Source organism: Parasteatoda tepidariorum, chromosome 7 (genome assembly GCF_982258835.1).
Source record: "Parasteatoda tepidariorum strain Cologne lab strain chromosome 7, Ptep-v5.0, whole genome shotgun sequence".
NCBI lineage: Eukaryota > Metazoa > Arthropoda > Arachnida > Araneae > Theridiidae > Parasteatoda > Parasteatoda tepidariorum.
In genome coordinates this window covers 50,980,402-51,002,864 of record NC_141761.1, presented here as the reverse complement: position 1 = coordinate 51,002,864, position 22,463 = coordinate 50,980,402, and the positions used below count along the sequence as shown (strand labels likewise).

General features: G+C 30.2%; 1 protein-coding gene across 1 annotated transcript in view; it reads right to left on the bottom strand.

Annotated features, from left to right (window-relative positions):
* LOC107450632 (netrin-1) overlaps positions 1-22,463 on the bottom strand; it is a 100,597-nt gene that overhangs the window by 12,084 nt on the left and 66,050 nt on the right. The window contains exon 2 of the mRNA XM_016066465.3: positions 2,142-2,330. Within this exon, the coding sequence (XP_015921951.1) occupies positions 2,142-2,330 (189 nt within the window). The remainder of the gene's footprint in view (positions 1-2,141; positions 2,331-22,463) is intronic.

Here is a 22,463-nt window from a genome sequence, read left to right as displayed (position 1 = left end):
AATGTATTGTTTTATATGTTAGACATTTAATAATGCGTAGTGGGTCATATATAGCTTGCGAAAGTGTGATGTGTATGTAATGTGAAGTGTGCTAAAGTGTAATGCAAGATACTTTTTTTTTTTTTTTGGTTAAGGCATTCGCTTGGGAAAAAAATGTTAATTCATAAGAAAATAAAATTAAAGTTTATTTATTTCCCTTTTGTTGCAAAAAAGATTAAATTTTGTCATTTATTAACAGGAAAAAAGAGGGAAAGGACGAAAGAAAAGTATGAAGTAAAAAGTATATGGTGCTGACCTCTATTGTTACAACTATAACACAATAAAATAAGTAATAAAATGTTGCAACTACAACAGAAGTTTTAATTTTTGTTTCATGAGTATATAATAGATTGCAGGTTACAGGTAAAATTTCAAGAAAACGAGTGAAATATATAAAAAATAAACAAGATGGTAAGAATAATTTTATGAAGAAAAAAAAATTAAAAGTCATTATTAAATGGTAAATTAGTTCGATCGAACAAGAAATATTTAACTACACTATGGTGCTGCCATCTATTTCTTATAATTTACAAAATACTTTAATTCATGGGCAGGTAAAACTCGAATTCTATTTCCTCCCGCTTCAATTTTTCATCGATTGCTTCTTTTATTTGTTTGGCTGTTTATATTACTTATAGTAAAATAATTTGGAAAAAAAAAACAGGATTAGTTTCAAATTTATAGAAGCATTGCATGTGTGTGGAAACTTTTTGTGGAACACTAATATCTCCATTGAATGTTGCCTTTCAAAACCATAGTTTTGAAGTATGATGAGTCTCCAAAAGAGAATACTAAAAGGTTGAAAATAACATCCAAATGAAATTTCCCTCGATATAATTTATGAATTTCGAATTATTTTTTAAAAATATATAAAATTTCAATATTTTTTAAAGAAATTCTTAATTTAAAAAAAAACAAAAACGATTGCGTTTGCGTTTAATAGTTTTCAAACAAAATATGCTATTGCTTAAACAAATCAACTGTCAACTGGAAAAGTCAATGGGCCTAAGAAACGCAGTTTAAATACCATATTTAACCAAAATGTATATCTATGCCTTTGGCTACTTGAATAATCAGACTCTTTTCAAACAGCCGTAGTTATTTTTCAAGGCGCCAAGCTAATTGGAAAAGTCATCAGAATTTTCAAGCCAACCTGGTACTTCACATATATGTAGATTAATTAAAAAGTTTACCATTCATTGTTCATTTTGCCAGACTTATTTCAAGTAATTTGCAATTAGACCACAGAAGTGAAGGCTTATTGCACGTAAATCCAAGGTTTATTGCATTGCAATATTCCAAAGCAAATTTAGACAGATTGAGTATTTCTTCGCACGTATTCTAATTAACCTGAAAGCGTATATGTTGATGGTAATAAGTTTTAAAAATATCCAGCAGATTAAAAGCTACTTAAGATTTTTTTGAATAGCCAATCTCGAATTGTAAAAAATCAGAGATATTTTCAAAAAGTTTAAAATTTCATTAGCCACGATGGCTCAGGGGATCGAGCTCTCGCCTCCCAAAGAGACGACAGAGGTTCGAATCTCAGCGGTGGCAGGTAGATATAAAATCGGCTCCCAGGCCTCCACTGACCTCTGGGCTGACATAAAATATCATATGTGGTGAACAAATCATGGGTTAGAATCCCTTTGCCGTCAAACTAACTGTGGTAGACTTTGTGGTTTTTCCCTCCACGAACCGCAAGAGCGGTTAATTACACAAAAATCCTCCACGAAGACTAGTTTGTCCTGATTCTTGATCCAGGTGTTTCCTTGTCTTCTGGATTGGGTTCAAAAATACAAAGCCCCGGAATTGAACATTGATCGTAGTAAACTCATAATCGAGTTGACTTTTCAATAAAATATCATTAGCTTATTACGTCTATAAATGTATATTTCGTATGAGTTCAAGGATTTTACAAATTAAAAAACAACAACAACTTAGTGATCAAATATTTTTATATACCCAATTTATACTTATTGAGAAATCTGAACTTGAAAACGGATCCCGGAAAATGGATTAAAATTCATATACCTTTGTAAAAAATCAGGAAAAGTATTATAATAAATAAAACTTTTAAATAATATTCGTTGACTACATACCTTTGCATGCTTTTCTGTGAGTTATAGGTTTTGTGAGATCTCTGTAATAACCTTCTTTGCAATAATGACAATGACGACCGGCTGTGTTGTGTCTGCAATTCAAGCAAACACCTCCAGAGGTCTCCCCCGACAGAATATAAAGTTCCATATTGAATCGACATCTTCGCGCGTGCTGATTACAGTTGCAAGCTGGAGAAAAAAAAATACTTATTAGTTATAAACATCGAAATCATAAAATCTTAGCCTATATTTTTTTTTAATAAATTTAATAACAATAACGTGAAAATTAATAGTTTGTTGATAAGCGTAAAAAAGTTTTACTGGTCTGCTATCTCACTTGTTTGAAAAAAAAGCAAATTTGGAGTTTCTTCCTCCTTAGAACCTTTCAGTAAATTCAAGATAGCGGCAAAACTTAACGTTGATGTAGGGAGATTCATATTGGACTTAAGCCAAAACATTTAAAAATACTATTTTAAACAGTTTTGTTTATACTTCACACTTATAAAGTTATTGTTTTATTTTTGAATACGCTAATTTTCTATGAAAGGTTTTTCATCATCTTAAACATGATAAATAATGCGGACCTTCCGTTGGCTGTCATTATATGTATTAGAATCCATGTCAAAAATGAAATAAAGAAAGTATCCTTTGGTAAGGTTTTAATTGCAATATTTTGGCAAAGGAGAAACTAAACCAAAATCGAATTATTAGTGAAGCAGACACTATAAAATATATCAAAAACTGTTCTATTGTCTGGTGATATTGATTATCACTGCCCTTTCAACTCTGCCAAGTTTCCGCCAATCATCTAACATATTTTGTTGTTTTCAATACAGCCGAGTTTTCAGTAAACTAGTGAAACAGTTCAGTAAACTAGTAAACTCGTGAGAATTCACTAGCATTTTCGCTTTTTCTCTTTTTTCCATGCTTAACTATTAATTTGTCAATCCGTTTGTGCATAAATTTTGACTTCATTTGTGAATAGGATCCTAAAAACTTTCAATGATTTTCAAAAAAAAAAAATGTTCTTACTTTTTTAAAGTGTAACATAGTTTTTATCAATCGTGTGCAATTAGCAATTTTAAAAAATATTTTCTACAATAATTGCAGTATATTATTTTTAATGGTATTTATATCTATTATTAAAAATAAAATACGTCTATGTTTTAATTGTTTTATTTTTAATGATTATTATATTAATTCGTAAATTCATGCGTAATCTCTTAAGAATTTTTAACTTTGAGGATATATTAAGGTTGTTTTGCTTTAATTTTTATCACCAAAACATAGTTTTTTTTAAAATTTTATCATTATAAGACGTACTTACTAAAAATTCTGTTAAAAAAATTTTGTAAAATTTTGCTGTAAATGATTAACTCAAAACTTTAAAATTATCCACTATCACTACTTTAATTTAGTAAAACCTTTTTATCATCCAATTTATTGACTTCCAATAATACTATCTGTAAAATTTATTTATTGATTTCTATTTGACTTTAAATAATCTATAAAATGTGGTCTGTAAATGCAGTCAAGCGTAAAATTGTCATTGCCAACTTTCTATACAATCACGTTGCCATAAATGAATGATTCTAACTTTTAAAATTATCCACCATCGTTAATTTTTAATAAGGTAATTTTTTTCAAATTTTTATTACTATAATCCTAAGATTTTTAAAAAAGCAGTGATTCTATTGAAAAAAAAAGAACTTTTTTAAAAATTACACAGGCCATGGATTCTATGATTCACGATTTTAAAATTCTCCACTTCCTCTTAGATTACAAACCGGATACTTGTGACTAACTTTCTGGAATTTATGTGTTTTAAAAGCACATATTTGGCGTAAAAAAAGGGAAGTTCATGAATTTTGTTAACATTCTGTAACAAAAGAGAGAAAGAGGCGAAAAAAACAAGCATTGACGACAGATAGCCAGAAAGAGAGAAAAAACAGGAGGAGGTTTTATCAATCTGTCAGCCCTTACGAACATAACGGTTTGAGTTGCTGAAATAAATATGTTTCTTAAAGATTATTCATTACGGGCCATTAATTTTTACTTTTTTGCAATATTTCCAAGAAGATAAACTTGAAACCCCTTAATATCAATGACCACAAATCAACGGGTGACCATGCGGAAGTACATATGATAACTATCATTTTCTAGCCTTAGATAACTAGACATTCTTCTAATAGACCAGCGGTTTCAATTTTTTTCGACTACTGAACTCTAAATGATTCTTTTAGTGGAACTCCGATTTGAGATTATCGAAATTATTGGGCCAAATAAGCCTACTACCCGAATCATCATCGTGCAATATAGTTGTACTACATGTAGTTGCATAATACATGAATCTCGGTTCAAAAACTAGTTGTTTAACAATCTTGGAACATCTTTTCAACCAAATTCTTTATGTACGTAGCCAACTATTTCTGTCATACATAATCTAATAAATCTTTTAGCAATCATGTGCGGTTTATCATTTTGACCAATCCTATAATTAGTAACAGGAATGATGCTCCTGTCGCATTTTTATAGGTTTTTACATAACTGTGTTTTGCATATCAGAAATAGTCATAAATCTCGGAACCCCAGAGTCCCTTACATGGAACCCTAAGGCTCCACGGAACAATACTTAGATACAGCTGAAATAGACATTCAACCCTTACTAGTTTTACGGAACCTTAACGTAGATCAAACCTTTAAAAATCTGCCTAAATAGCATAAATTTTTTTCCCTTTTTCAAATTTCAACAAAACAATATTTTTAAGTTGCTCTGATTTGATTAAAAATATGTATTTTCTTAATTCGCAGTTTGTTAATTAAAGGGTTAGTAAAATCAATACTCTATCCAGATTGATTTAAGTTTATTTTTAGATTCAGAAACTTTCTTATACCATTAAAAATTTCTCAATATTAAAGTATTAAAAAAAGCATGGGAGCCTATTTACAAAATTATTTCAGAAATTGAGTTATTATATGAAATGAAATTTAAAATTAGAACTAATTTTTAATGTTCAATAACAATAACGTACATAAATATAAACATCAATTTAAAATCTTACAATAAACAAAAGTTGTTTTGTTTAAAGAGGAAAAATTGAGATATCGGAAACGAAGAATGTGAGAAAGGAAAAGCATTGAAAATAAATCGTGATTGGCTCAGCCCAGCTTTGTTTATTATAATATGATTTTCAGTATTTTTTATGCAGAATTTTTCTTTATTGTGCATAATTTAAAAAAAAGTTTTGTTAAGGAATAAGAATTTGAAAGTTGAAAAGCTTTTCGAAAGTCACCATTTACAGGATCGTTTTTCTACTTATTATTGTTTAATATTATAAAATGCTTTGTAATAAGTGTTTTTATATAACTACACACGCGAAATTTGTATTTCAACTGTAAAACATAAAAAATTTAAAGTTTTATTATTATAAGTAATTTATAAAGCGAGCTTTTTTGAACAATTTAATTTTCAAAGTAACTTATTTTATTTCTGTCCTTAGTCAAGCTATACAGTTTTGAAATATTCTACGAAAACAATTTTCGGTATTATATAATTAAATGGTTAATATTCTTATTAAATATCCGTATAAACATCCATTCGAATCTAATCACAAGATTTATTTATTAATAAAAGAAAGTTAACGGGTACGCCTTGAAATTATTCGATAAGAAAATAACAAAATTTGTTTTATTGAAAAATATGTATGGGTAAAAGAGATCAATCTGATCATAATAACTTCGACAAAACCGATTTTATGCTTTCAAAAAATTGAAAAATTAATTTCGAATTAGAAAAACACTGTAGAAGTTAAATTTATTAACACTTTAGCGCCGTTGTTAGCACTTCCGTTAGTTTACCGTTACCACAGAACAACCTACTAAGTTCTTTACTGAATGAAATTGAATGAGGGGTTCAATAGCAAGTGGACATGCGGCTTCATTCAAGTTTTAAAATCATTCAGAAAGTGGAATAGTACAAATTTATTAGCATTAAATTGACAAAATGACATATAACGAAACACGCACATTCAAGCAGAAAAAAATTAAAACACAATAAAAGTTATCAGAAAGTTAACAGTTTCAAATATAAATTTTGCGTAAAAAGCAATTATTCGACCCAATTATCCGATATTCGATCATATGGCATTCAATCAATGATATCGATATCCGAATCTTGTTACGTACATTCTAACACGCGTTTCTCCATTAGAGAGAATTCGCATGCGTAGGGCTTCCCGTCTAACTCTGACGTCATTTGATCTTCATAGATCGAGAAAATTTTCCTACAAACCGCAGAGTCGCTAAGTAATAGAAAATTAGGTAGCGTTACTGTTAACCCAACACAAAAACTATGCAAAATCTCATCTCTCTATTTTAACAACTGATCGTTAAGACACGATTCCCAGCAGACATCACTGGCTGCTGCCAGTGATGCTTGACTTCGGTGATCTGCTAATTGTGTTGGCTATTAGTAAAATACTTTTCTGAAATTTTTTGAGTAAGGTAGGAACGAAACTAATCATCTTGGAATGTAAAAATTTCTTTTCCCTGCAAGTAAAATTTTATTATTATTATTAATAGATTAAAGAATTCCTAAAAATTACTTTATTTTAAAAATAATCTGCGACAAATTGTTCTCTGTACCCCCGAGGAATGGAGTTCGCGACGAGTTGTCTCTGTGACGGATTGTGCTTGCGACAAGTTTTGCTTATGACATTTCGTGCTACCGATGAATTGTACCCATGATGAATTATCGTCAAGACGAAATGTACGAGCGACGAATTGTCATTGTCACTCTGACGAATTGTGTGAGATTTGTCTCACATCTAATTGTGTTCGGCGAATTGACGTGACACCACTTTCAGCTTAGGGAACCGGCTCTTTAATGACTCAAGTGGATTGTTTCTTACATAATACGAAAAGTTTAATAAAAGTATTGACGAAGACTCCCCGTGTAGTTAATGGTGAATGATGCACGTTAAATCTGTCGAGTCACAAAGTCCTCCATGTTCTCATAGCAAATCATACTTCTGGGGGTACTGATTCAGGAGTTACCTTGTCTTCTGGACTGGTTCAAAATTACAAGGCTATGGAGTTAAACATTGGTAGTCGTAAACCCAAAATTGGGTCGGCTGTTCAACGACGGTTATAAAATAAAATTAAAGTATTGAAGAGTGGTGGTGACTTAGGGAAGAGAGCACTCACCTTCAAATGAGGTGAACCGGGTTAAAATCCCAGAGATAGCTGATTCAAACGGATTCCGCACCCCGCTCGCACCCACCACAGTGCTGGTGTAAAATATCTGCAGTGGTAGACGGATCATGAGTTAGAGTCTCCTTGCCGTCAGGCTAAGCGTGGAAGATTATCGTGGTTTTATTCTCCATGTAACGCAAATACGGGTTAGTTCAATCAAAAGTCCTCCACGAAGAGAAATTTCTCCAAATACTTGATTTAAAATTTCCCTTGTCTTCTGGATTGGGTTCAAAATTACAAGACTACAAAGTTGAACGTTAGTAGTAAAAAACTCAAAATTTGATCAGCTGTTCAATGACGGTTTTATAATAAAATAAAATTATTAAAGGATCAATATAGCCAGGTTGGTAATGCGGTTGATTCACGTTCAAGAGAACGGAAGTTCGAATTCAGCCGGCCGAAGAATCCCAGTTTATTAAATGGTGACTGGTGCACGTTAAACCTGTTGTGGTCACATCCTACAAGTTCCCACAACACATCAATAACTTTAGGAGTATTGATCCAGGAATTCCCTTGTTTTCTGGATTGGGCTCAAAATTACAAGGCTACAGAGTAGAACATTGGTAGCTATAAACTGAAATTTGGGTCGACTGTTCAAAGACGGTTATAAAATAAAAGTATTGAATACATTATAAAAAATATTATACTTAAAATAATTAATAATCTCGAGTGCTTCCTTAAGCGTGAACGTTAATATAGTTAATTTCTCTACTTTTCAGCAGTTGACAACTTAATTAAGTGTACTGTTATTCATCTAATATTTCATCACCTAAGCTACATTTGCCATTTTTTAAGCATACCGGTAAGCTTATTAATCTTTTTTAAACTTATCGGTAACGCACAAGATACCTGTTGTTTAAAGATTCGATGATATAAATTTTTATGACTGTTAAGACATTGGTTTGTACCTTTAAAATTGGTTTGCAATTGAAAGAAAAAATATTTGAGGAATGATTAATTGTTTCAGATGCAGATTGAAATAGAATTTTTCTTTTATGAACTCAAGAGTACAAAAAGGAAACAAAAATAAAACTTTTGAAAGCATAATATGAAATGCAACAACAAAAAAAAAAAAAAAAAAAATTTGAATTCTTTCTCTTGAAGTTTTAAAACCAACAGTTTTACCAAAATTTTTGAAATCATATTATGAAATGTAACAACAAATAATAAAAAAAGAGAATTTCGAATTCTTTCTCTTGAAGTGTAAAAACCAACAGTTTTAACTTCTTCGTGTTCAACGTTGTTGAATTCTGCTACTTTCTCAACTGTTGAGAGCTTAATTAACCACTGTTAAGTAATTAAAAGTTAGTAGAGTAGAAACTGGTTTAAAACTGAAAAGGAAGATATTTGAAAAATGATTAATGATTTTAGAAACAGGTTAAAGAAGAATTTTCCTTTCACGAACTCAAGTGCATGTTTTTTAATATAATGAGGAAAAACAATATAAAACCCCTGAATACGTAATAAAAAAGATTATATGGCGTAAAACAATTAATTATCTCGAGCACTTCCTCTTGAAGTGTGAAAGCTAACAGTTTTAGCTGCTTTATTTTTAACGTCGTTGAATTCCTAGACTTTATAGAAGTTGACAACTTAATTAAGTGTCCATCTACTTATCTAATATTTCATCACCTAAGCTACAGTTAGGATGAAGCAATTATTGAACACTGAGGGGAGTCCTATTACTTTATTAAGACGACTTACATTTCTTTTTTTCTCTTCTATTTTTTTACATCACCGTTTTTTCTAGAAGAGTTACGACCATTGTAGTAAAGACATCAAAGTCATCTTCATTTTTTATTGTGTGTAGATTTCTTTCATAGTCCCATTTCGAAATCAGCCAATGAACTGTGATACTCAAAACTGTTATCCTTAATTGAGTTGTTCGAATGATTGAATTATGAACCTGATATTAAAGTACGTACTGTTGCAGAATAGGAATGGTTCGAATTAAGATAATACATCATATAAAATCATCTAGCGTTTTCAGGAAATATGAACTTTGTAATTATTTTATTAATAAGGTATCGGTGGAATTTTAAAACTAAATCTCTTAGTTCGTTCGAAAATACAACTTATCTGGTCAATAATAGCTGAGTGTTCTGAAATTATTTACTTTATTGTTTCATTTCTTTATAAACTTTTGTTAATAGTTTTAAACAGAAATATAGGAGATATATTAAAAATAGTTTTCACAAAATCATTTGGATTCTGTCTCAATGCAACATTAGTCAATAAATTGTTAACTGCTGTATTTAATACGTTAGAAGGATTTTAAGACTAAAACATCTAAGATTTTTTATAAATAAAACATTGTAAGTAACAATAAGAGCAAGATTAAAATTATTTAGGACAAGAATTTCTTTGAAACTAAACATAGTTTAATTTTAAAAAATTCTCTTAAAACTGAATTTTCCCTAATTAATGTTATAGTAGTAAACAAAGGTATAATAGATATAATTTGATTTTAATTCTAGTCAAACTAAAATAGTATATATATATATATTCGGCGAAACAAATAGTGTTTTGGCTGACGACTTTTTCTACCAAAAATAAGAATTTATATTACTCTCGTTCTCAAAAGATTTCGCCGATATAAATTCTCGTTAGAATCTGATTAGAATTACATTAAGTCCAGATAATGTAAGTAGCAAGAGATGTAACGTAAGCAGGAAAAAAAAAAAAAAGAAGAAGAAGAAAAACCGTAAAATACAGATTAACAAGTTCATTGCCGGATCACGCGATATCACGTGACAAACTTTTTCATTCCACCCTTTTTTAAAAATATTATTTCCCTTATGCCTTTTGTGTCAGCAATGTAGATTAAGTTGTAGCTAGATTCATATCTTCTAACTATTTTTCTAGCAAATATGTGTTCTCATGAAAACCACACATTGTTTATGAAAATAAACTAGTTGTAAATAAAATGGTTGCTATTAAGATATTGATATTAGGATAGAAATTTATCTTTATAGATTGCCCTTTTTCTATGATAGATATAGTATAACCACCTGAAGACCCCTGGCAATTAACATGCTAAGCCACTGCCCAAATTTCTATAAAAAAAGTCTACAAATAGTATAAAAGCGAATAAAATAGAATTAATTGCTTCGAATGACTTATCTTGTACTGCAAACCTTGATTTTTTATTTTCATTTTGAGTGATTACAATCGCGACAGTAAAAATTGTTTTATTAAAAAATAGAAGATTTAAAGAATGAACAGTTTTATTTAAAATGAAATATACTTATTTAAAATAGACTTTGAACCTAAAAAATTATCAAATGTTGCTTCAGGTTTATATTATAGGTTTATCCTCAGGTTACTGCCCTAGCCGAAGAAGTAATCAAATCATCATGTTAACGTATTTAAATCTAGAAAAAAAAGCTAATGGTTCTATTTAAAAGAACTTTTATAAGTTTTTATTCTTTTATTAAAAGCATGTATAAAATATAATTAATTGGCCTGTTAACTGGATAGGTTAAACTATTTTTAACATTTTAATGATAATTACTCATATTCCTTATGAGATTTTTAATTTCTTCTATAATTGTGTATAATATTGTGCATACTTTCTACATGAAACTATTTATTTCATTAATTTTGCTAAAGGTCGTTTTATAAGAAACTGAAATTACAACCAGGAAAGTTTATTATTCTTGTTGAAGTCCTGCAGTGGACTGATCGTTAAGACACGGTTCCCAGCAGATCACCGAAGTCAAGGATCACTGGCTGCGGTCAGTGTGCAGGTGGATGACCACTTGGATTAGTCTGCGTAGGGACAGAGGGTGTGCGTTATTGGTCCTCGTTTAACTGTTCTACCGTAAAGTGCTCGACTTCGCGTGCGAGTCGTCGGACTACCGAAGCGCGGGGTGCCATCACCTCTGCAGAGGATCAAAATTGTGATGGCATGTCTTCGGATCATCCTCAGGGGTGTTTCCCAGACCGTCGCCAATAGCCCATTGTGCAGCTCTAGTGCGACGTAAATGAGCTACAACAACAACAATTCTTGTTGAAGGAGCAAACCTTAGTTGTTAATCATAACCATAATTATTTCTGAAATTATTTTGCGTTAATCTTTCGAACTGTGAGGAGCTATTCTTCTATGATTATTCTTCTATTATTCAGCTCCACCAATTGTTTATTTTCGAAATCAGTTTGCGAAAAAGAATAGTATTTCACATAAGATTTAAGTTTGTTAAACATCGACCTTTTATTATTAAATATTGTGGGTGTCAGAACAACTTATTCATTTAAATTACGAAATTTACAGCCTATCAATCTAATCACTAAAAATGTTCTTATCGAAATTCCTTTTTTTTTTCTTGCCCAAAAGCTCAAAAATGAAAATTTTTTAACGAAAGTAGGATTTTTTTTTTTTTTTTTTGAGTGATGTCACGGAACACTCAAAAAACAATTAAAAAAAACACTTTTGACAGAAAAATATATTCAAAAAGAAGACAAATTACTACTTTATTATTCTTCATTTAAATATTTCCTCTGGTGCGTACTGACAAATCGCGAGACCGCCAAGATGGAACCCACTTCTATTAACATTTTGAAGTATTTTTCACTAACATATCACTTGGCACATGCTACATTATGCGCCCTCTTGCGGTAGTTAACGTCACTTAGTATCAACCATCAGGCATTTGAAGTGCACTCTCTATGACAGGGATAAGCAAGAGTAGATTGTACTCAACCAAACGTTAAGGACTGATGATTTTTGCCCCTCGTGCGTCTAAAAAAAGAGAAAAACTGAGTGTTAAGTAATCTGTATAGAATGAATGTATAAGAAAACGATGTAAAAGGCTCAGGCTCGGTAAACTGTCTTATCCAAGCTATTTGTTAACAGTTTCTTTTTTTTCTTCTGGTTTTTATTTCTTTGTCAGCTTCCGTTTTATCGTGAGAGATATTAGGCATGTACGGAAATAAAAAAAGATAAGTGAGATTTCTATAATTTTACCAACGATTAATTGTATAAATAGATTTTCGTTTTTTAGCTCTGCGGATTGCACTGATTGATTGATGTTTCAAATTGCTTTAATCTAGCTTAACTACACCGATTTGCTCTAAAAGCAGACATTTTTGTGCCCCACTCATGATATAGTCTAGTACCTAACCCCCTAAAATTACTCTTTAACTGGAAAAAAAGAAGCATTTTTTGGAATATTTTGGCAAATTTACCTTTTCTTTAATTATTATTCCAAGTAAAGAAATCTAAATTAAATGCTTTAAAATTGTAAAACTGTCATATCAAATGGCTTCAAAAGTTCAAAATTTCTGATGCTAATGGGATACCTGCAGGTGACGTAGTGTAGGTATCTCGATTTTGATTGGTTGATGAAACGTGGCATTTGTTTGCATACATTAGCAACTATTCTTTCCTTTCTACTTCTAGTATGTCAAGCCAAGCCCGTCAAGCATCAATTCTCTTAAATGATACATTCTATATTTTTATATAACGATTCTTTCTCAAAGATTTAATTTCTTTCACTATATATTTGCACCGATACTTGATACAAAGACAGGCACGAAGTCATGTGGAACATAAACAAATTAATTATGCATCGAAGTTGCCGGGTACACAAAACAAAAATATATCACGGTTACAATAAAATTCAAAAATAACAAATTTAAGTTAAGTAGACGAGAAAGAATTACATTTCAACAAATTCGATGTGGGATACGGCACCGTATTTAATTAACTTATTGTTAATTAACATTCTAACTTATGTAGAGAAACTTAGCTGTACTTTAATACGCCATTTTGTTGATAAAGATTAGCTGGCGCTGACGTCATTGGTCACATGTGTGAGTATGGGAGGTTTTCTTGAAGTGCAAGTACCCAACTGAACTACGGTTTTTAAAAATTTCTTCTCTAGACTACATCAAATATTCACTCAGATTGTTGAATTAAAACTTTTTGCATGAAATCTAAAATTGAAATTAATTATGAGACCTCGAGATACCTGAGGTTGGTTCATGACCTCAAATGGTGAGGCATAATTAAGTTTGCAATTCACTCAAAATATAATTTAAGAAATTTCTAACAATGAATACTGTTCTATTTCAAATTGAGGAATTACGTATTTGACAAAATAATTGCTTTTAATAAAAACATTTGTTTTCTTTCTTCTAAGGAATTATCTTTCTAAAAGATAAAGCACCTTTCTTTCTTAAAAAGTTGAATTTAGTTTATTACGGTATTCCTCATTCAGAATTTTAATATATAATTACAAGACATGTAAAATAGAATCAGCTGATGCATGAACAAAATTACGGATTACATCCATACACGAATCGTCGGAAGTGAATTAGTAAATGTCACTTCCATACTATCAATTTCCGTGCCTTATAACTTCCAGAGTATAAAGCGTTTCTCGCTAACAAAAATATAAAGACTGTTGTTTGCGAATAATTATCAGTAAGCTGTCTATATTTTTCGAAACATAGCTTAGAAACTTAATTTTGTAAGATGTTGAACTTGATTCGTTGGTGGACGATTACAAATGCAATCTAGCTGTAAAAATAATACCATTCTTAGACGAATTTTAATTTTTTACCAGGTAAAAAAATCTGCAAGAGAGTTATTGCTTTTATTTTTAATATTTTAAAAATTTGATAAGGCTGATTTTTTTTTTTTTTTTTAACATTTCCCTTATTGTTCAATAAATCACATTTCTTCAAGATTTGAGTTCTCTTTTCTATATAGTAGTAGAAGATTCTGTAATGTACAAGCTCTTTTACAAGCAATTAGTAGAAACAATTAGTTGAAACAATTAGAAGAAGCAATTAGTAAATTTAAATTAATAGTATATCACTGTATTATCATTCAAGAATATATTTTTTTTCCAGTTAAATGCAGACATATAAATAAATTTTGACAGGGTTTTCTGATTTTAGGTATTGAATTAAAATTCCATTTAAAGATATCGCCAAACCGCTTCTTTTAACTTGAAGTTTTGTTTCCAATTTGTGCTTAGTTAAATTTATTATGCTGAAGACATTAGAAATCCTCAGGAGCAAAAAATCTCTCAAACAAGTTATTTAATGGATGATATGTTCCTAACAAAAGAATTTAAACTCGAATTCGTACCATTTATTGCCAAGTATATACGAATTTTCCTACTTAAGGTTTAGTTTTGTAGAAAAAAAAAGTAATTTCGTTTCCTTTTTCCATGTTTTTATTATTTATATTTTTATTCACGAATTAGTTTCCAGTTTTTTTTTTCAAACTAGTTTAAATATATTAAACTTGTAGGCGCCATTTGTGATTTTTTTCCCTCCATGACGGCAAGGATTTTTTTAAAACTATTGCTGGTTTGAATGATTTCACTATTATTGGTTGTTTACTTCTCAATGAGATGACCTAGGTTCGAATCCTAACTATGACTGGTCGATTCGTGCATTGATTCTGGCATGTACAAACCACAATGGCTAACGTAAATTTGTAGAAGTCGAATTTAAGTGAATATTCCATGTGGTAGGTGGATCATGGGTTAGAGTTAACAACACAAGTCTCCTGGAAAGTTTTTCTTTCCAAAAGACGCAAATAGTGTTTGTGTTATTCAAAAAAGAAAAGAGAAAAGAAATTATCCACAAAGAAGAGTTTGATCCAGAAAATCCTTTGTCTTCCGTGTTAGTTTTTAAATTGCAAGGCTACGGTTTAGGACAATAATAGTTTGAAATCCGAAGTGGATCGGATGTTTAAGTCGAGAAATTCTCTGGTTTTTCTGGATTAGGTTAAAATTTAAATGACTACCGAGATGAACAATGTGTATTAGCTGTTTAATACCAGTATTTAAATAAAATAAAATCAGTTAATTTATGTAATAAAAAAGTCGCTAAATTAGGTCTATATCAATCTTACACCACATCAAAAAGGAGAATGATAGCTGAAAACACAATTTTTCTTTTTGAATGACATTTTCCTTCATAAGAAAATCCTGTCTTGTAAGCAACGTTAGAAGCATAGCATGGATTTATGCTAATCTTTGATGAAGAGAATTCATTTTTACACAATGTTAAAAAGGCGAACTTATTTTCGAAACTGCAGTAATTGAATCAATTATTTGAAAAAGGGCATGAGTTCTCTCTTCTGAAATTTTTCAAGATTTCCCAGTGAGTAATTATTTATTTTATAAATAAATTAAATTCAGCGAATATGTAATTCACTGTTAGAATTTTCATAATAAAATTACGGTTAAATAACCGGTAGCAGTTTGTCACTCAAATTACCCGTCAAGTTTAAGGTAAAGAACATTTCTTACCTTTACTGTTTTGAAGCCGTTTACAACTAGTATAGTTAAAAAACATGAATACGATTAAGGTACTATACGGTTTTATAGCCATTAACAACTGGCATGTTTCTAAACCGCAAAAAAAGAAACTTAACTGGACATAGGAGCTAGTCTTTTCGTTAGATAATGGGCATTGGAGTTATGTAGCGGTTAAGTTGGGTTTTATGATATGAATCGAAGAATGTGGTATAATTAGTTTATCTGGTTGTTTCACCATTTGCAAGAGATAGGAATTGCTAGACTTTTTCGTATTAAGCAGCTTTATGGTGTTGCTATCTATGTGTGAATGAAAGAATCGCATTCCAATAGTCCAGGGTCACAAATTAGGGAAAGCAGGACACAGCTTCATTCTGTTAAATCATGCTTTGTTCTGAAATTCTGGTTATTTACAAATTTATTTTAAAAATTAAAGAATCATGTTGTCGATATAATTTGTATAAATGATCTAGTTAAAGTTAAAAGGTATAAAAATATAAGTAAATTAATTTATTATACTTACTTTAGTTGTGGAATTTATATAATGACAATAATTAATGTTATATAATGTTTATAACTAAAATTTTACGGCATGAGTTCGGGAATTTTCTGCACTTAATACGAAAATTGGAATCATTGAATTTGATTTTTAATTGCAGTGAGACTCATTTTATTTTCCGTACTTATCAATTTTTGTACCTAAAATTATGGAAAACCACTGTAACACAATTTCACGAAAAAATGTGACTAATACCTTTTCAAGAAGGAAAGAAAAGTCTGAAGAAAACTTTATCATTTAATAGTTTGAACTGCTTCCAGTTTAAAGTTTAATTATTATAAATTATTTATCTATTATTATTTATTTATAATTTTTTATTTATAATTATTTATTATTATTATTATTTATTATTATTTATTTATAATTTTTTATTTATAATTATTTATTATTATTATTTATTATTATTTATTTATTATTATAATTTATTTTTATTATTTATTTATTTATTATTATTTATTTACTTATTATTATTTATTTATTATTATTTATTTATTTATTTATTATTATTTTTCTTAATTTTTCTTGCTGCTGAATAATTTTATTAAATTATGATTGCTTTACTCTACAATTATTTTTTTTTATATTGCGATTATAAGACTGCCTTATTTAATTTCCATACCCTACAACATCTACGGAATTTCCGTACTTCTGGAAAATACTTATTCCTTGGGGTAGCTATTAAAATGTATTTATATTTAAATAAATTAGAATTAAGTGAATTTTGTCCAAAATCTACATATAAATAATTGAAACAGTTATATAAAATGTCAAATAAACTTTCGAGCATGTTCTTAAAACCTCATAAAGTTTTTTATATAAAAGTTCTGAATGTTTTATAAATGTTTTCCATCAGTTCCTCTTGAAAAAAAAAATATTCTGCAACTGTCTCAAATGTTGGAGAGTATCTTAGAAATATTGGATTTCGTTCAAGGAAACCGAACTTACGAATTATATAGAGAGGAGCATATGAGTACCAATACAATTTCTGTAAGTTAACTAAAAGAATTATTCACTTGAAAAGAAAAAACAACTTATTTTCAGAGTCTGGAAAATTGTTATAAGCATCTCTTTTTTACATTAAGTGATTCTCGAAAAAAATTGGGGAAAAAAATCTTTTTATTATTATGCATCCTTATATTATCAAGTAAGTTTGCAGAAAGAGATCTTAAAAACTGAATGAACCTTTTCAATAAAGGTTACCAACCTTTTTAAGTAAATAATTCGTTTGAATTGTTATGGTGAATGTTTTAAGGCGAATAATTTACATCAACAAACAGTTGTTTATGTTTCGTTAAGTGATGTAATAGATTTTCATGTTTATATATCCTTATTTTGTTTAGATTAAAGTTGGAAATAATATTTTATGTTTTTATTTCATTAAAAAAAACGTTAATCTCTTGAACAGGTTTCTGTGTTGTTTTCCTTTTACTAACAAACATTTGAAAAATATGTGTTTTAAATTATGTTCACAATAAATTTTACACAGATTTTTTTCAAATCATTGTGCTTTGGTTTGGGTTTTACAAATATGTTTTTTTTCCAGTTCTGGATATACAAACACACAAAATGTTATAGTGTATACTTTGAAAACACGTACTACTTAGTCACAAATTATAAGGCAAACATGGTTTTTATTCTGAAGTAAAGTATCCATTTGTGTTGGAAAAAAAACAGACTTTGACACACACTTTTACGGCTTCATCATATAAATTTTTGGTTTACAATACGTTTTATTAAACTCATTTTGATACTTCAGTATTACTATATACTTATTTTTGCTATTTTGCTACAACATTGTTCTTCGAAGAATACAAATTTTAACAGTTTCAAATATCTAGCGATTATAAAACAATTATTTATTTACTCTTCAGGATTTAGTTTCTAATTGCAGTTTTTTTCCCCTTCATAAATGGTTCTAAACTTTGTTTATTCACCCATAATAAGATAAAAACTACCTACTCAAAGGGAGTCAGGTATGTTTATTTAATGCAAGATTTGTTGTTTTAAGCCGAACCTACAAAATAAAGCTTATTTATTGACAACATTTTTGTAATCAACGATGAAAAGCTTAATTATTTACAAATGACAACAAAAGAAAAATGGAATGAATGAAACCACTTGGCAATTGCATTTCTGTAAAAAAATAAATAAATAAAAATAAATATATAACAAATCTATTTAATTGCTCATTTAAACAATTAGTAAAAGGAGATGAAGATCAAAAATATGCCGGTTATAAGAATCATAATGTTATATTTAGTCGCATACTCTATAATAAGGATCTTTTTTCGCTAGAGGGCCACATCAAGGTTTGCGAAAAATCCTGCAGGCCATCACACATTTTTAATTTTAATTTCAGCATCAATAATTAATTAATTTTAGCATATGTGCACTTTTAGTGTAGGTTTATGTTTTGAGTTTTATTATTCAAACAAGTTTGTATTTTGTTAAAAATTTAAATAAGAGTAGGATCAATTTGTTTTATGTTTCAGTTGTTGTCTGAAACCGACTAAATTCGGTAATACTTAAGTACTATACAGTTAAACATTACAAAAATAAATAAATAAAATAAAAAAGACTTATTACTGCAAAAGGTATGAATCTTCAATCTTAAAAAGATTTTTCTTTTTCTTTCTGCTGAACTGAAGCCTCGATAATATTTGAAATATTTGTATTTACGATTCTCATTGTATCCTTCAAATGCTGTTTGATCAAGATTGTTCTTGTCTTTGATTTGATGTTCTTTAGTTGATATATTCTTCTTATGAAACACATTTTACATGCATATACATAAGTACTCCAAAAGTAGATGACATAAACAAAACCTGTTTACTTATGTTAGAATACCTTTCATACTGCGCGTACTTAAAATCAAAATCAAAAAAAGGAATTTCAAGATATATTTGCTTTTCCTTCGCCTACTAATTTCTTTCGTTTTTGTCTTAATGTTAGCCATACACTAATCAAACCGATCAGTCTATCAAACCACGCATGCACTTCTATCGTATTGAATTTTCCTTTTACAGTGTTTTTCATTTTCTTTTAGCTTTGTTACTGAGTGAGATAAACCATTAAGCCCATTACTGTATCAGCAGAGGGCCATGTGTCGAAGACCTCTACTCTATAAATAATATAGGTGATCGCACGAGTATTTCCATCTATATTAAGCTAAAAATCATTTCGCAACATCATGAAATACACCTACACTGGGCACCATCACATGTGGATATTTATGGCAACGAAATTGCAGACAAGCTCGCCAAAGAAGGTTGCTGTCGTCAGGCTCCTAATGCCACCAAACTAACATTTATGGAATATTCTAGCAAAAAATCTGCTGTTAAAAAAGACTGGCTACTGTCCCCACCAACAACTGGTTGGAGGCGACTGAACCAAGATTCTCTCTTTCCTTTTCGGGAGACAGATCTACCCAAACTTTTGCTGTCACTTGAAATGTCAGGCCGGGATAGCCTGGTCGGTAGGGAGCTGGGCCCATGTCCGAGAGTTCGCGGCTTCGAGCCCAGCCGGCCGAAGACTCCCCGTATAGTAAAGTGACTGATGCACGTCAAATCTGTCGAGTCGCGAAAGTCCTTTATGTTCCCATAGCAAATCAAACATCTGGGGGTACTGGATAGGAGATCGATCGTTTTCTGAATCAGGTCAAAATTACGATCTGTGGATGAATGAATGGTTGTATGAATGGGTCCGCCCTATAAACGGGTGTGACGTGTATTGTGGCAGAAGTCGAATTCTTGGCCATAGATGGCGCCATTGGAAAACAAGAACAATCGCACCCCTCTGCCTAAACAGGTATACGTCAACAACTTGAAATGTCCAAAATTCTCTAGTGGAATGAAAATCTTTCCCCATTGTCCGAAGTGCCAGCTTCATCAGGTCACTCCCAAACATATCTTGAACTCAGCAGAGAAGAAATCTACTCGTCTTCTCTGTTTGTCAAAGGCATGCTTCAAGTCAACGGTTTATTCGACCGGACCATGTCACTATCGTATTCAAGCTGATCATTAAGTTAATCTGACATAACGAATGGAAAATAACTAAATATCATAGAAAAAAAAACTCCTTTTTGTAATTAGAGCTATAAGCTAACAAATACCACTGATTTAAACTTTAAAATATTTGATAGAAAGAAAATAGTCTACAGTCTCTATTTTTATCAATGGCGTATTCTAAGCCAATGAAAAATTTCTATTTTTCATTAGGCCAGATGATACAGATTACAGTATACATTTATTTTGAGGAGATAAGATGAGCAACGAACAACACAAAATAAAAAATACATTGAATTTGTTTTGGCTTTATTAATTGTATCGATATTTGTCTTTCAGTTGCATGTATGAATACGTAGTTTGTTCAGCGCTGATTTTGATTTATTGATTCTTTTTTTTTCCTTCTCCTCCTTATGAGAAGAAGAGGTATTCAACTAGTAAATAAATAAAATCAATACAGAAACGAGAAGTGGGGTAACTTTAGGGAAGAAAAAAAAAAAGCAGTTAGCACTAGATTAATTAAAAGTTGGTTCACAGGTCATTGAAAAAACCATCACGGGACTAAGAATGGCAAGAAAGGATATATGCTCAGGTCAAAAGATCATTCAACAATTACAACTTTTTTTTTAATATAAGAAATGTAAATTTACTAAAAATTATTTGTGGTATACTAAATAAATAAAGTGGTAGAATCTGTTAAATTATGTATAACTTTAAAAGGTTTTCGCTAGAACAAATTCGACGGGTTTTTTCTTTTTCTTTCTTTGAACTGTCAAGTTGTCTCAAACTATCACTTTAATGAAATGCAGATAAATTGAATTAAACATGATTTGGACCAAAAAAAGAAAAGAATTGAAAAGGAATATAATTCAGCTCACGTAAAATAGAATAAAATTTAAAGATAAAGACAAATTCCTGGTGATATACTTCTATAGATTCGCAAGTTTATAGGTAAAAAAAAAACAAAAAAAAACAGACGATTAAACTCTTCACCTTCAACTTAATGTTCTATTCGAACGTTAACCTGTCACTCTACGCGTAGGCGTGGAACACCGATTATAGGTTGCACATACACACATAATATTATTCGAGACAACGTGAATGAAATAAAAGTTACTCGGATGTCACGAAAACTAAGTTAAAAGTCAGGAATTCTGACCTTCGGAATTTTGTTGACAATGGGTGCTAAATGCAAGAAAAGAAGAGCCCATCCTTTCTTCTTTTTGACTTCAGACCATTTGTAAGGGTTTGTTTCTTTTAATGATTCCAGAAGAAAAAAATATGCGTTTTATAGATGTACTTATATTTGTTAAGTAACCTTTTGCTACATAAAACATCATTTATTGGTTTGTAACAAAGTAAACAGGTGACTCTATACAAACTAAACCTAGGCGTGTTTATATCTAAGTAAGCAATAAGCTAAAGGTTGAATTGTTAGGAGTAAAAATAATGATGTCATAATTTTATTTTGACTAAAAAATTAAATTGAAAGTAAATAAATATTAAAATCATATTTAAATTTATTGTAATTATAAAATTACATTTTAATGTTGTTGTTGTCGTATGCCATTAAGGGACTAGTGAGGCGATTGTTTTTGTTTTCCAGTGGCGCCATCTATGGCCAAGAATTCGACTATTGCATTTTAATTATAATAGTATATTACAATAATAAAAATTTAAAATTTCATTGTAACATCGGAATTGATGAAATAACTAGAATTTTGAATGAAATCAACTGATGAAAGGCTTTCGAATAAAGATATCAGTGCTGCATACCAGAGAATCCGATATCGAAGTCGAGTCCATGATGGTGTAGAAACAAATAATACGCAGAATGTTTTTACAAAATTGGTATGCATCATACGTACGAGATTTTATTCCAGAGTTGAGTTTGTTGTTAAACAGCACAACTTCAGTTTATTTTAGACGGGATGTTTTCGTGGTTTTTCTCATCATTTAACACAAATTAGGAATGATTTCCATTCAAAGTTTGGGTCATTTATGAATTTATTTCAGCGTTTGACAAGGGACTGTTTTCGTAAAATTTTATAATTCTGCTTTGGTTGTCTCTTTTTCGGTTTCGACCACTCTTTAACTCTTGTTTACTTCTGTGAAAACCCGTAAGAAAATGAAACACATTTTGACTCTAAACTCAGCGGCGCGACAGCCCATAGAGGGCCAAGGCCTATTGTGCCCATCTCAGTTTTCTAGACCTTGGGCTCTGGGG